The sequence below is a fragment of the Vigna umbellata genome, chromosome 3 (genome assembly GCF_029865625.1).
Source record: "Vigna umbellata cultivar VRB3 chromosome 3, Vumbellata_1.0, whole genome shotgun sequence".
NCBI lineage: Eukaryota > Viridiplantae > Streptophyta > Magnoliopsida > Fabales > Fabaceae > Vigna > Vigna umbellata.
In genome coordinates, this window is record NC_142167.1 from 28,400,780 (window position 1) to 28,414,945 (window position 14,166).

Consider the following 14,166-nt stretch of genomic DNA (forward strand, 5'->3'; position numbering starts at 1 on the left):
CTAATAATGTACATAGTTATCATCAGAATGATCTTCATCATCCCGCTCCTCTATAGATGGCTGGACTAGTGTGGGTTGGACTGATGTCGGTTGGACTGATGAGGGTTGGACTGATGTGGGCTGTTGAGGGACAACGAGTGACGAGGAGGGTCGTGGTTGGGTCGGAGGGATATTGAATTCATTCTGTGAAGTTTCAGGCAACACTCTCATGACCAGGGCCTTAAAGTTTGTAAACTCAGCTCTCAAATCACTGATTTCCTGATCACGTTGCTCCAGTGCCTGCGTGAGGCGGACAATGGCCTCGTCAGCAGTAGTGGTGAAAGAAGAAGGTTGGTGCTTCAGAGTACCTCCTCTCGATGTTGTATAGTTTGTAGCAAGTTGTCTTGCACTGTACACTCGTCCTTTTTTCTTCCCACCAACGATGTCGACCCAGTACTGTGTCCTACGGATGTCGTCTTCTGCATTACTTGCATCATCCGGTGTAGGAGCTAACTCATGTTCAGATCTAACTTGTGAAAGTCTCGTATTAAATTCTTCCTGTTGAAACATTAAAAGCAATGTTAGGGAATGATATAATAACTTAAATGAAAAATTAGTAATAGTAATAGTGTTATTTGCTTACATGAGTCTTTCGAGATCTTTCGTCAATGAATTGAGTAGTGCCCTTCCTTACATGAGTCTGTGCAAAGACCTCATCAACATGGACCGCCCGTCCGAGAGCTTGTGCTTGTAACATAATTTAGAATTACAAGTGTACATATGAAATAGAAAATACATAACTTATATATGAAGGAAAAAGTTATGTAATGAAATTTTACCATACGAATGGCATGCTCATAAATCGTTATCGACCCACCAGTATGCAGGGTGCCACCCTTTTCAGATGCCCTGTTCCTCTGGGCTTTGGCACACTTATTGCGAACTCTACTGTATTCCAATGAGCTAGTAAAGAGTTCCAAATTTGCTCGCCCAACCAATAAAGGCGCTCTCCTGCATTGCGGGCATCCCTAAACATCTCTGACAGCCAATGAGATACTTTCATGTGGAAATTTCTCTAAACATCTGGTAGGCAACATCTTCCTCAACCTCATTTGAGTCAATGCGACCTTTAGGCCTGGTTTGTATTGCTACGGCCCAACCACGCTTGTCAATATTGCGAAATGGTGGATATGACACATAATAAACCTGTTTGACATTAGTTGGTAGAATGAAAGGATCAAACGGTCCATATCTTAATCTCTGGTTGAGTTCGACAATAGTAAAGCGTGGATCCACTCTAGTACCAGCTTTAGAAGGATCAAACCATTCACAATAAAAAAGTACTACTCTGTTTGGAGAAGTAGTGCTGTTGTACTCTAGCTCATATATTTTATGAATGATGCGGTAGAAATCATCATAATATCCCTCTGTTAGGCCCTTGACATACACACCACAATTTGATGTTTTCTTTCCTTTAGACCATTCATGTGTATGGAATTTGTAACCATTGGTGAAGTAAGTGTGTCATTCTTTGACACATCTCATTGACCAATTCGAGAGATGTCTTAACTCTTGAACCGTGGGAGTTAATGCCTGATTAAAAACCTACAAAGATACTAAAAAATTTTTAAAAGCAAGAGTCAAATTAACCTTGCTCTAAACATAGGAAAAAGTACATACCTGATTTCTAAACCAATGGGAAAACTCTGAGTGTATTCTAGCAGAAGTATTTCCTTCTGCGACTTGCTCAGCCACAACAAATGAGCTGGTACAAATGAAATTCATTAGTGTATAACAATTGTACCGTTGGAAAGATAAGAGATGAATGATGACATACTTAAGGTACGACTTAACTTCATTACAATTGATTAAGACATGGACATGAGCAGAGTTGAATTCACCATCAATCAACCAACAATGCATCATTTTTTTCACTGTCATTGTCATAGAATAACATACATCCATTAACACAACAATCAATCTTCTTGACTTCCAATCCCAACTTTGAAACACATTTTTTTGGCTTGGTAATAATTCTTCGGCATAAAATTGTTTGGTGGTGTCAAATCTAACATCAATTTTGTATAAAAGTCCACTGCTTGAATGGGCACGTTCCAATTAGATTTGCCAGCCATGAGTCTAATGCACACTGACAATTTTGACTCAGTTGAACCTTCAAATACAGGTAGATTTGCCTCTGTCAGTAAATTGTAAAACCTCTTAGTGGTTCCATTTGGAGGCTCTTCATCATTGACTATCGTTTGCTTCTTGTTCAGTATGGCGACGAAGAGCATTGTTGACCATCTCTTGCATATAGGCAAATTGATCTATCTCAGATGTATGTACAATAGTATTCGAACCTGATGCAAGCCGCTTTTCAGCTGTAGTGGAAGTCGAAGGAATTTCTTCACCATAAAATGTCCAAACCGTGTAATTAGGCATGAACCCTTTTTGGTATAGGTGAAGTTTGACGACTTCATCTTTAAAAATCCTTGTACATTCGCACTTGATGCATGGACATCGAATCCCTCCATCCAGAGCATAATATTGATATCGTCGGGCCGTCTCCACAAACTCTTCAACTCCGATGACAAAAGATTCCTTCAAACCTCTCCTTCCGCTATAACAACGATCGTACATCCATCCACGGTGGTTGGGAAAATGGGCCATGTTCTGTGACAAGCCAAACAAAGGCAAACTTAGCCAAAACAGCAGCACTCCATGTGACATAAGTAATAAACCTATTACTACTCAAGTCGAACATGGAAGGCAATTTGAACACTATTGTCATAAGCATACAATATGTATATGCCAAGAGAAGTCCTCAGTATTGAAATGCCTTAGACATCCTAAGGGGTCGTATATTGAAGTTGGGGGTGACAACTTATTATTACTGAAGTTCTCTTTTAAAGAGTACTTCCACATATTTTGTAGGTTTGAGTGTTTATAGTATTTTCACACTTCTTATTTCATTGAGAATGTGTGTAGTACCATAGGATTTTAAATGACTACTGAACTTAATCAAGTTGTAGCCTAATAAATGAAAGACAATATACATGAACATACAATATAGACATCAACAAAATTTACGCATTCAAATAGACAACAACAAAATTTTGTAGTGTGAGTTCTTAATTAGCTAGGTTTTACCATTCTAAACTTGTTAGGATAGTTTCTTTCGAGTTTATTTTCCTAGTTTATTGCGATTTGCAATTGTAGTACACCTTTTGTAAGGTTTCAGTAGTGATTTTTAGCTACTTCATCTACTTTTTTAGGTTTCAAGTAGGCAAACTTTGAGATTTAGCTACTTCATCTATTTTGACATGTTTCTTGGCTTCCTTTAACAACTTAAACTTGTTAGGATGTGTAGAATACACACTTTTAGGTTACTTTAGAACAATTCCCATTTTCTCACCTATTTAGTACACTTTTTAGGTTTACGTAGCCAAATTTTCAGATTTAGGTTGTTTTTGTAGTGTGAGTTTCTAATTAGCTATGTTTTACCATTCTAAACTTGTTAGGACAACTTCTTATAAGTGTATTAGGCTAGTTTAGTGCAGTTTGCAAATTTTAACCATTCTAGTGCATTTGTAGTAGTCATTTTGAAGAAGAAAAAGTTGTATTGGGTGTCAATTTTCGTGCACAAGTGATTTTGTGCTATTTGCCAGTTTAAACAAGTCCTAATTGTTGTTTTAAACTAGTAAGAACATTCAAATTGAGGCCATATTCATCTATGTGCAAAACAGCATATTCAAACCTCATTTTTGAGTGAAATTGGGAACTAAAAGGGTGAATATGCTATACAGTTTGGTTTTGAAACCAATTAGAGTTCAAACAAGTTTAAATTGATGAATTAAAGTTGCTGAAAGTGGAGAAGGAGCAGAATTTGTTAATTCAAAGGGGTTGTTCAACAAGCAAAAATGTGAAAATTGGCAACTCCTATAGCCAATTTTTGAGTTCTAGGTTGTTTTCATAGTTTGAGTTTCTAATTAGCTAGGTTTTACTGTTCTAAACTTGTTAGGATAGTTTCTTTGTTGTTTCTTAGGCTAGTTTAGTGTAGTTTACAAATTTTGACCATTCTAGTGCATTTATACCTTTTGAGGTTTTGAGGTTTGCATTCTAGGTTCTAAGTCTAAAACCTCTTACATATTTGACAATTAATTTCAAACAATTCAAAACAAATTTTGACAAAATTCAATGTATACAGTATGATAAACTCCAATCAACATAACTTAACATTCAAACTGGACATTCACAACATTTTAGAACAAGATAAAATTCATGAAACTAGAATGAAAATAATAGAACATACCACATATAATCATGCAATTTCAGTTTAGGTGACCATACCTTCGCCTTTGTTTTCCTTTCTTGATCAAGTCTTCTGTGTAGACTCTCTTCCTCTCCTTGTGACCACAATTCCTTTAAAAACTCACCTAAGACATCAAATAAAAGTGTATTTAGGGTTATTCATTAGATTTTGTTCCATTAATTTAATAAGCATAGCAACAGTTTAAGCATTAACTAATAGTATCCAAAAAGGAATAGCAATAACCAACTAAAACATCACCAAACAAATTTATCATACTGCACCAGAATTCAACAAACCAATTTCATTGAATTTTGACAACTTTTGGCCAAAGAAAATAATCAAACAGTAGCTTGAAAAAAAATTATGCACTAGAGAAAGTCCCTAGTTGTGTGGTTTGATACTAAAACAAGTATGGAAGAGATTTAAACACACAACTGAATGTTCAAGAAACTTTGTTTGATGATTTTAATTGTGTTTAAACTCTAAAATGAGTTATAAACAGCCTGCAACTTAAAATCACTACTCCACTTCCATTTTAACTCAAAAAGTGATGGTTTAGAAAGAAAATCTTCATATAAACGAAACTATGACCAAATGAACAGTAATAGCAACTTTCATACACCAATTTAAACTTGTTCAAGCTTTCCAATAGCACAGAAAAAGCATAAACCGAAAACCAACCCTTACTATTGCCAATTATGCAGTAAAATAAACCATCATACCACCAAAATAAAGTTTCAAAGTAAGTGAGGGACATCAACAAAACCAATTCAGACTTTAGACAATGTACTTACTAGCTTTAAATCTTATCAAAATCATTTTAGAGTTTAGACAATTCAAACAAAACCACTTGTTTCATAAATTAACCACTTGAGTAGTTTTAATTATGGCACTATTGTATCAGCACCTTGAGAAGTTGACTGAACTGAAAGTAGTTATCCTAGCAAACAAAGAGGTTCACATATCAGGGTAATGTATTATTATTACAGCATGAACTGGATATATTTTCCCTAAAATCCACAGTCAAATATGTGACTTAATATTTGTGTATATTTATTAAACAAATCGAAGTCCTAAAATATCTCTCATTGAAAAAGGTTTCTATTTCCTAACCAGAATGTAGATGTTTAAGTCAATCTTATAGCTTCTAATGTTTGTTGGTTGTTTTTAGGTAGGACAATCTACTGTTAGACTTATAATTCAATTTCTTAGCATATATCTAGACATTATTTTGCACTTTTGAAATATAATTGCTTGTGAAGATGTTGAAGTACCAATTGCTTGTGTGATACTGATATTTTTGTTTGCACTTCAACATTATGGAACACATAGCGTGGGGTTTCTATTTGCTCCTGTTGTGTTGACCTAGCTACTATGCATTAGCTGTTTCGGTATGTATAATATCTTATATTGGAATCCTCATGTTTATGAGGCTATCTCTCCCTACTACATGTTCAAATTTCTGAAGAAGACTCAAAGAGGAGGTTGGATGTCCTTAGGGGGAATTCTTTGTAATTGGCACTTTTCATACTTTTGGGTTTTGTTATGTATAGGTAATTGACGCTTTGCATACTCTATAGGTATTAACCATGTGTGTGTTTATCTATATAATTCAAAATTGTTGTGTAGAGGTATTGGCTAGCAGTCAAAGAGTAGTAGTACCATTGAGTTAGAGAGAGACAAGAGTGAGGTTACAAGATGCAGAATTCAAATTACAAATTACATCAGCAAGTTTGATATATGATTATGAACTGATTTGATAAGATAAATCATGCATATTTCAAATTACTCACAAAGGCAATGTTCCAAACCTAATTTTACTTCATATATTCAACTCAACCATCCAAATTTTGATTCAGAAATTGAAACAGGTTGCAAACCAAGTATTTGACTCAAACATACCACTCAAAAATTTCTCAAATAAGAAGAATGACAATATAGATGGCTAGCAATGGTCTAAATGCTACAACCAGAATTTTAACATAGAAACGAGATTGAGCAAATATAAAGCAGATCGCCCAACTGCTATACCAGCAATTTTGAGCTATTTCTCAAGGTGCAACAAAGCTCTTGCTTTAGCAAATCATAGCTTAAATGGTCTGAACTTAGTAATGGCTCAAATCAGAATGAAGAAATCAGCTGTAATGTGACTAACTGGTTGAAATTATAAAAGCTTATGGGATGAACCAGGAAGGTGATTTTGATGATGTGAATTAGGCACCCGAGCTCCGTATAAACATATCATTGCTCATTTTTGTGTGCTTACTATTGATCAATCAGTCAAATGCACCAAAACAAAATTTCACTCAGCAGAATACTTGGAATGAGAACAAAACAAGTAATATAACATGACTTTGGACAAAACTAGACAAATTTCAAAATAAAATGACTCAAATCAGAATGAACTGAGTAAAAATGAGGAAACCAAAGCAAATTAAGGTTGGCACACAAGAATAAACACAATCAGAACCTAAGAAACCAAAATTCCATGTTGCAACGATGAACAGAAGCAATGAAACAGTGAAGGAAACAGAGTTGACAAATTCCAAAATAGAATAACTAAACACTTAGTTGGACTGAGTAGCTCCATGGCTCTGAATACCACATGATGTCACGTCCAGTCAAAGATCCTTGGGTGCAAGGCTTCATAGATGACAACTCTTATTGATTGTGCATGATTTTATTAATGATGGGCTCATGGTTGTCTATTGGGCTTCAGCCCAAGTCATCAATTTTTAGAGAACTTGCCTAGAGAATTAACTGAATTCAACAAATGTTTCTCTCTTTACAAATGGATTAGAGAATAGATAGGGTAGCACTTATGGTAGAAAAGATGGGTAAGAACTCAACTTTGGTGTTGTGGCATGTGTGGAGGGGATTTGTATAAGCTCTAGTAAGGAGAGTAGTTCAAATAGAGGGTACCTTAATAGCTAGACACAAAGGGAGACGACATAAAATTATAGGTAAAACCATTGAGAAGGATTTAACAACCAATGATGCTTAAAAAAATTCTTAGAATGGGGTCTATGCCTAGCTCAACCCACAAAATTGACTTATAACATCATTTTATTATATATCATCTTTTCCTCACTTATATATCATCATTTTATTATATTTTTAATATGAAATCTTAAACACACATTCTTTTGCTAAAAAATATGTATCTTGAGTGTGGGACTAGATATTTTAAAAGTGGTTCAATAGTAGTTTGATAGCAAGTAATATGATAGACCCAATAATAGTTGCAAAGATAGACTCTTATACTATCTTAAAATGTAAGATTGGAAATTAATCAGTTCCAGAAAATTTGCTTGTATAGGATTGCTCTTCACTTATATAATATAATTTGATATCTCTCTTATTGATTGAAGACCTCTAGTAGACATGATGTATGGTAAATCATTATGTTGTTTGTTCCAGTAAGCAAGCTCACGTACAGAAAAAAGGCTAGATTGTTGTTGTTGGTCATAAATGACTAGTTATTCAAGTTTCTTGTTCATATATTTGGAGTTAAGTTTGTGTTTTCATAGACTAAGTGGTGTGGTGTTTAGGTTCATGAGATTTGGTAGAGGCAATATTCAAATTTAGTAAGTTCATAATTTAATTAGCAAATTTGATCTCCTCAAACGATACTTCATATGATGACTATGTAATGGGAGAAAAAACATTAAAAACCTAGAGGTTGCAGCTAAAGCTTACGATTGATTACGTGAAGTGTTAGATATGTTGAAGATTTTACATCCGAAGCTCCCAAGGATTTGTCATAGGTTTGGAGATCACAGAAAAAGCTTTTCTAATTGCTTTCTTTTATTATTTTCATGATTATGAGAATACTAGCCATTTATGTTCATTTACAGCACGATAAGTTGTTTTTCATTTGGTTATCCTATAACATCAGTGTAGACACACATAGTTTCTTATCAAACTGCTATTATGTTGCAATAGGTGAAGTCACCAACAATACCACAATTGCCAAGACAGAAAGAGTTGGTCTCTTCTTTACCTCTGATTTAACTCTTTCAAAAGGGTGATCGAGTTGTACACTCCACACTCCACACACCACACACCACACAGGCACAGATAAATTTCATTACATCAACAGTTGTAAGCACTATAACACAACGAGGCAAAAAACCACATCAATTTTTGCCATAAACCGACTACCTTAGAAACTCTAAGGTCATACATAAACAACACAATTTCTACCACACACACAATGACAGAGACAAAACAAAATGAAAACGAAAAAAAAGAAAGAAAGAAAGCATCATTGAAGTACAACTTCTTCTCTAGAACCATTCAATTGTGAAAACAAAACTTACCTCGAAAGCAAAATGGTCGACAATGCCAGCCCCTACAGACCACAACCCCTACGAACTTAACAAGTCCACTTCACCCCAACGTCACCGTCAAGCCAACCCGATAACTCCCCACCACTACCGCAAATGCCAACTAGCACGACCCACCACCCTGCCGAAAACACCACGAACCCACCCACACAAACTACAAAACACCAGCCACCAACGACCACAGCTCTGCGGGAGAACGCCCCAGAAATGGACCTGCACCTTCTGATGCTTGGCTCAGGGCAACCGCGGGACAAAATTTTGGTAATTTGGGGGAGAGAGGGATTCGAAATTTGGGCAAAGGAGAGGAAAATTAGGTCTTGGGGTTTGGTGTTCTCGTTGGAGAGGAGAGGAAGATGACGTTTTGGAGGAGCAAAGAGGAAGGGTTTTGGACGACGAAAATAGGGCCGGTGAGAAATGAATTGTAGAGAGGAAATAACTTGATTTTGGCCAAAATACTTCGAAGACATTACCGAGGGCCCATAAGCCGTCGGTATTTTATTTCACCACTGCATTACCGAGGGGTCCTAGGTTGTGGGTAAAAAACCGCCAGAAAAACCCACATTTCTTGTAGTGACACAATAAAATTTACACAATTATTTTTATTCTATTATTTATATTACACAATACTAATATTGTCATATGGAAATGTAGACATATCATGATATAGTTATAATTTTTAAGGAACAAGAATGAGTATGATAGGTGTATAGTTTCATATTTTACTTCCTCCAAATAACGTGTTAGATGAGTATTTGTAATTGTGATATTCTTTAGAGTTTGGTTGTTGAATGTGATTTATGAATTTTGATAATATGTATGCTTTTCTTTTACTTGGTATTTAGGAATGATAATATAATTTAATTTTATACTAATTTATTCTATTTTTTGTATTTGTTTGTGATCTATTTGTATGCGCTAATCATAATATACATGAGGAGATAATAATAAAAATTGAGAAGTTCTGAGTTTGTTCATGAATGATTAGAGTATAGTATTGCTTAGATATATAATTTTTGTATTGTATATATTTTCTTGGCTAATGAAGTATTATTTATGTTTCAAAAACTTATTTTTATTTTTTTATAAAAGATTTGATTTTATGTTCTTATTTGTTAGTTTATATTTTTTTATCAACCATATAATGTTTTAAATTTGTATGCTTTTCATTCACATGATTGATACTAAGTCATAGATAATATTATTTGTTTTTCTATAAACAAATCTCATAAACAAAACCTATTGAATGTATGTATAAGATAATCGGAATAAATAATAAACTAATTGCATTTGTACATGTGAAGCAATTCGACGTGTAAAGTTGGTGCGAGAGGGAGAAACCAAAAAAATTATTTACGAACTTGAATCCGTTTACTATCTAAATACTGATAAATTAACCCAGTATCATAAAATATTATAATTTTAATATGTTACCTTCATTCAGATTTATCTTACCAATGTAAATAATTTTACTTTTTATTAAGGTAAAATTTTTTACTTAACTCGTCGTCTAGTAATAGAAAGTACAGATTTTTAATACAGGTATTTTTTTCATTATAACTTAAATATATGTTAAGAATTATTCAAGAAAATAATAATGACATCACAATATTTATATCTACAAATATTAGTAAAAATTATTATTACTCAATTTGTAATTTTTCTGACAAAAACTTTAAATTATCTAATAATACATAATTATTCAAGTTCATACACATAGAAGATTTCATATTACTATAATATGGATTTTGATGAAACCTACATATCGATTATAATGGTTCTTAGAACAAATATTTACTTGTGTTCTCACAAGTATAAGTCAAAGTTAACACCTGAATAAAATTATGAATAACATATATAACACCGTAATAAATTAAAAAAATTATTTAATAAGTACTGGGCTTATATTCTTATTGGTATAAGTTGAGTTATAATTTATTAATAGAAAACTTTTTTACACAATAAAAATTAAATATTAATACAGATGTTACGAGTTTATATAATTAACTCGAGTATCTGCCTTTTGCTAATTAATATAACAATTTATAAAAAAATATACATAAAATGCATTCATAAGTTCAAATATGTAAAGATCGTAATTGCTATTCAAATTGCTACCGTGGGATCGATGCAGCTCATACTTTCATAAATTACAATTTGTTATCCGGTTATGAAAACATAAATATTATTTTTGTGTTAAACTAAAATTAATTCACTCCACAAAAATAAGAAGTACCTCACACCTTTGAAAATCTTAATCCTGAAGAATTTATTATGCTCTTAATTAATAAATTAATTTTATAGAATAAAAAGGGAATATCGTTAGAATATCGATAATTTATTTTTTTATAGATAACAAATTATGTATGGTACTAGTAAGAATTAATTATTCGTTTTATATAACAAATAATAAAAACTCGTAATAATTAAAATAATTGTCCCTCCTTTTATCCATAATTTTCAATTAGGTATACCTTCCTTCTTTGTTTTCTTCACTTCTCTATCGGTCAAACAAGAATTTATTTTCTTTCCAATAATTTAAATAATTCTATTTGATACCCTCAGATAAAATAATAAGACTACTGAAAGAAACAGTAGAAAAATGATTATCTTTTCTCTAAATTTGATTACTGAAAATATCTATATAAATTTTAGATGGAACACGAAGGATCCAATCACTTAAATTTAACGTCAACGGTTCTAATTTCATCTAAATGGACCAATCAATCTTAAAAGTTGAGCTATTAAGTCAACACTGAAGGTTGTTTAATTAATAAACAATCTTAACAGTATGACAGTCACACAGAAAGAGATTGTTTGTTATTTTTAAGAAAGAAAACATACACATTACACATTATTGATCTGAGGTGCACAGTAGCAGCTTTCTTTTTCTTCGAATGATTTAGTTGTACTGAAACTTTCTCCATCTTTTTAACATCGATGATGATGATGATGATTCTCAGCACCTTGCTATAGTAGTACCACTGTTTATCAGACAAACTGTTATTTGTGTCAGATAAATATGTAATAATTGGTTACAATATGCCTAATTTCTGACAGCTACCTCAGGATCTCACTTAGAGTTTTTGTCTCATTCATATAGTGAGATCCAATGTTCTGCCTCTTTCCCCTTGCTCCTTAGAATGATCTTGTGATGATTTTCTCAACCTGCTGCTGAGATTATAAGAGGAGGAGGATTGAGAACACAAAGACAGTGATAGATTGCTATCAATTTCATGCTCCACCATGCTTCCATGCTTCTCGTCACTGACCCTTGAACTTAATTTAAGTGACAGATTCAAATCAATGTCAGAATCTGAAGCCTTCCTTTTCAAGCTCTTTAGTTCCACCAGATTTTTTGAAGCAATATCATTGTTTGGCATGAGTTCTTGTGCACTTGGCTGCATTAATTCTGTAGATTGATGAGGATCTTCTTGGTTCATTTTGATTGGTCTGCAGAAGGATTCATTGAAACCGGAAGAACAATCAACTTGGAGTACATTATGACTCCAATTCATGTTACTATTGGTTCCATGAATTCTCTCAGTCAATCTGCTGCCACAAAATTCAGCTCCAGATTCATCAACCGAACTCCTATTCATGCAAGTTTTCACCATGTTTTCATAGATAGCAAGAGAAGCATCCCCATATCCATATCTGTATAGAAAGAAGAAAGAATGGTATTCAGTTGTGAAATTCTAAATGCATGTTTGAGAGAATTTGAAGTGAGAGTTGGTGGTATTATGTATGTGCCTGTATGCTGAAGTTTGGGTTGGATTGTAGCCTTGAAGAATGGGAATTTGGCTGAGATTGTAAACGTTTCTGTCTCCAGTTTCTACTAGGAGCCTAGGATCACCCAATACTGTCATACATAATCCAAATATTCATTAGGGATTCTAAGCATTACAAACCCTAATTAATTACTTACTCAAGGTTTAGCATTATACCAAAAAGGGAAACCTTATTCTACCTTGATTTGCCTCCACCTTCTTGCTCCTGTACATCTGGAAAAGGAAAAACATGGGCAAAAGAAAAGAATTTAACCAAATTGGCAAAAGAATTACAAACAAAAACTGCTATTTAAAGAAAACCTTAGCCAGCACATGATTTTACCTGTAAATGACTCTTGACATGAGCAATACTTAAACCTTTGATATTCATCAACTGAAGAACCAACTTTGGGGTTGCTCCTACACGCAAGAAAAGCAAAAAAATGATCAAATATAACACAATTGAAATTAATTGTGAATTAATTAACCTGGCAAGGGCTAATGATAAATTGAAATCTAGAAAAAGTAAGTCATATGGAACTCACTCTCTTGTCCTCCAAGTCTTTGAACAGCATGAACAAAGCGAAGATGAAGATCAGGTGTCCAACGTAGACGAGGCAACTTGGATCTAACATAAGGTCTCACTGTTGCCTTCTTCTCGTTCTCTTCCACAGTGCTGTTGCTTGAGCTTCCTCCATTGTTGTTCTGCTTACTCTCATCTTCATTCTCCTCTTCACTCTCTTCACAACCTTCTTCATTGGAAGGACTTGTCTTGGAACATTCTGAGACGTGTCTCTCTTCTTCCATCCTCATCACCTTCCGAATACACTTCCTTGGAAACTGGATTTTAAGATCACAATTTCAAGCAAGACAGAACAAACACTTTCCTCTATGTCGCAATATGCTAATTATTGGTCGGAATTATACACTTTTTGCAACTCCTCCAATTGTTCTTTCTCCTCTATTAATCTTGGCCAATGAAAAATACGAAATTCTTTATCATAGCAACACCAAATGGCTACATAAATCGATGACAAACATGGCATGCCCAGATACTGAAACAGTCTAGATCGTATATTGATTTTCACAAAGAATTTAGAAAGAACTCTCTCTCTCTCTCTCTCTCTCTCTCTCTCTCTCTCTCTGTCTCTTTGAGATGAGTAAACGAATAATTTGGTTCTCATATCGTAAGCATGTTGGAGTATTTAATAAATGCATGGACATCAAGGAATGGAAGGAATATACAAGATTATTTCATTTGACATCAATTTTATCGTTCCAACTTGGATAACAATTTTTCTTTTTCTTTTTACGTGATAATAATAAAGTAGTTCGTGTGAATAAATTATAGCCAGTCACAGCAATTGCTTAGTTTAAAGTTTGTAGAGCCGTACATAGCATACTGTAGGCAAAAGTAAAATATGTTCTCCGAGAAATTTGAAACACGAGTCTCAGTCTTCTCATCACAAAATACTATATAACTTATACTAAATAAATAAAGAACAAATAGGTCTCAGCACATATATATGTATATTAGTACATTTTAAAATAATTCATATATAAATTTTTAAAACATTATTAATGTTGTGTTATGCCTGTTTGTGTTGTGACAAGGTACCCAAAGTTGACTCTGATGACAATCTGATTGAAGTGTGGCTCTCAAAAGCCAAGATCTAAGTTATATTATTCATGTTATATCTTTAGTTATATATAGGTATCTCAGATTATTTTGTTGAAGTAGGACGTTGTCAATTTATTT

At 33.6% G+C, this 14,166-nt stretch overlaps 2 protein-coding genes across 2 annotated transcripts; both read right to left on the reverse strand.

Moving 5' to 3' along the window:
- Positions 1–736, reverse strand: LOC148202171 (uncharacterized). Its single transcript, XM_088109119.1, has 2 exons — positions 623–736; positions 1–537 (listed from the first exon to the last, which is right to left on the reverse strand). The coding sequence occupies exons 1-2, from the start codon at positions 734–736 to the stop codon at positions 1–3; spliced, it is 651 nt and encodes a 216-aa protein (XP_087965245.1).
- Positions 737–11,434: 10,698 nt separating this feature from the next.
- LOC124833498 (uncharacterized) lies at positions 11,435–13,607 on the reverse strand. The gene is made up of 5 exons (XM_047307993.2): positions 12,953–13,607; positions 12,751–12,827; positions 12,608–12,641; positions 12,391–12,499; positions 11,435–12,294 (listed from the first exon to the last, which is right to left on the reverse strand). The coding sequence occupies exons 1-5, from the start codon at positions 13,218–13,220 to the stop codon at positions 11,733–11,735; spliced, it is 1,050 nt and encodes a 349-aa protein (XP_047163949.1). The 5' UTR covers positions 13,221–13,607; the 3' UTR covers positions 11,435–11,732.
- Positions 13,608–14,166: the final 559 nt, after the last annotated feature.

What these genes read in the sequence shown, in the direction of transcription:
- LOC148202171 (XM_088109119.1), bottom strand. Translation starts at nt 736, where the DNA reads ATGTTACAAGCACAAGCTCTCGGACGGGCGGTCCATGTTGATGAGGTC. An exon ending in AAAGATCTCGAAAGACTCAT is followed by an intron (nt 538 to 622) that starts GTAAGCAAATAA and finishes ATGTTTCAACAG; the next exon opens with GAAGAATTTAATACGAGACT.
- LOC124833498 (XM_047307993.2), bottom strand. Translation starts at nt 13,220, where the DNA reads ATGAGGATGGAAGAAGAGAGACACGTCTCAGAATGTTCCAAGACAAGT. An exon ending in ATGTCAAGAGTCATTTACAG is followed by an intron (nt 12,642 to 12,750) that starts GTAAAATCATGT and finishes TTCCTTTTCCAG; the next exon opens with ATGTACAGGAGCAAGAAGGT. An exon ending in ACCCAAACTTCAGCATACAG is followed by an intron (nt 12,295 to 12,390) that starts GCACATACATAA and finishes CTTTCTATACAG; the next exon opens with ATATGGATATGGGGATGCTT.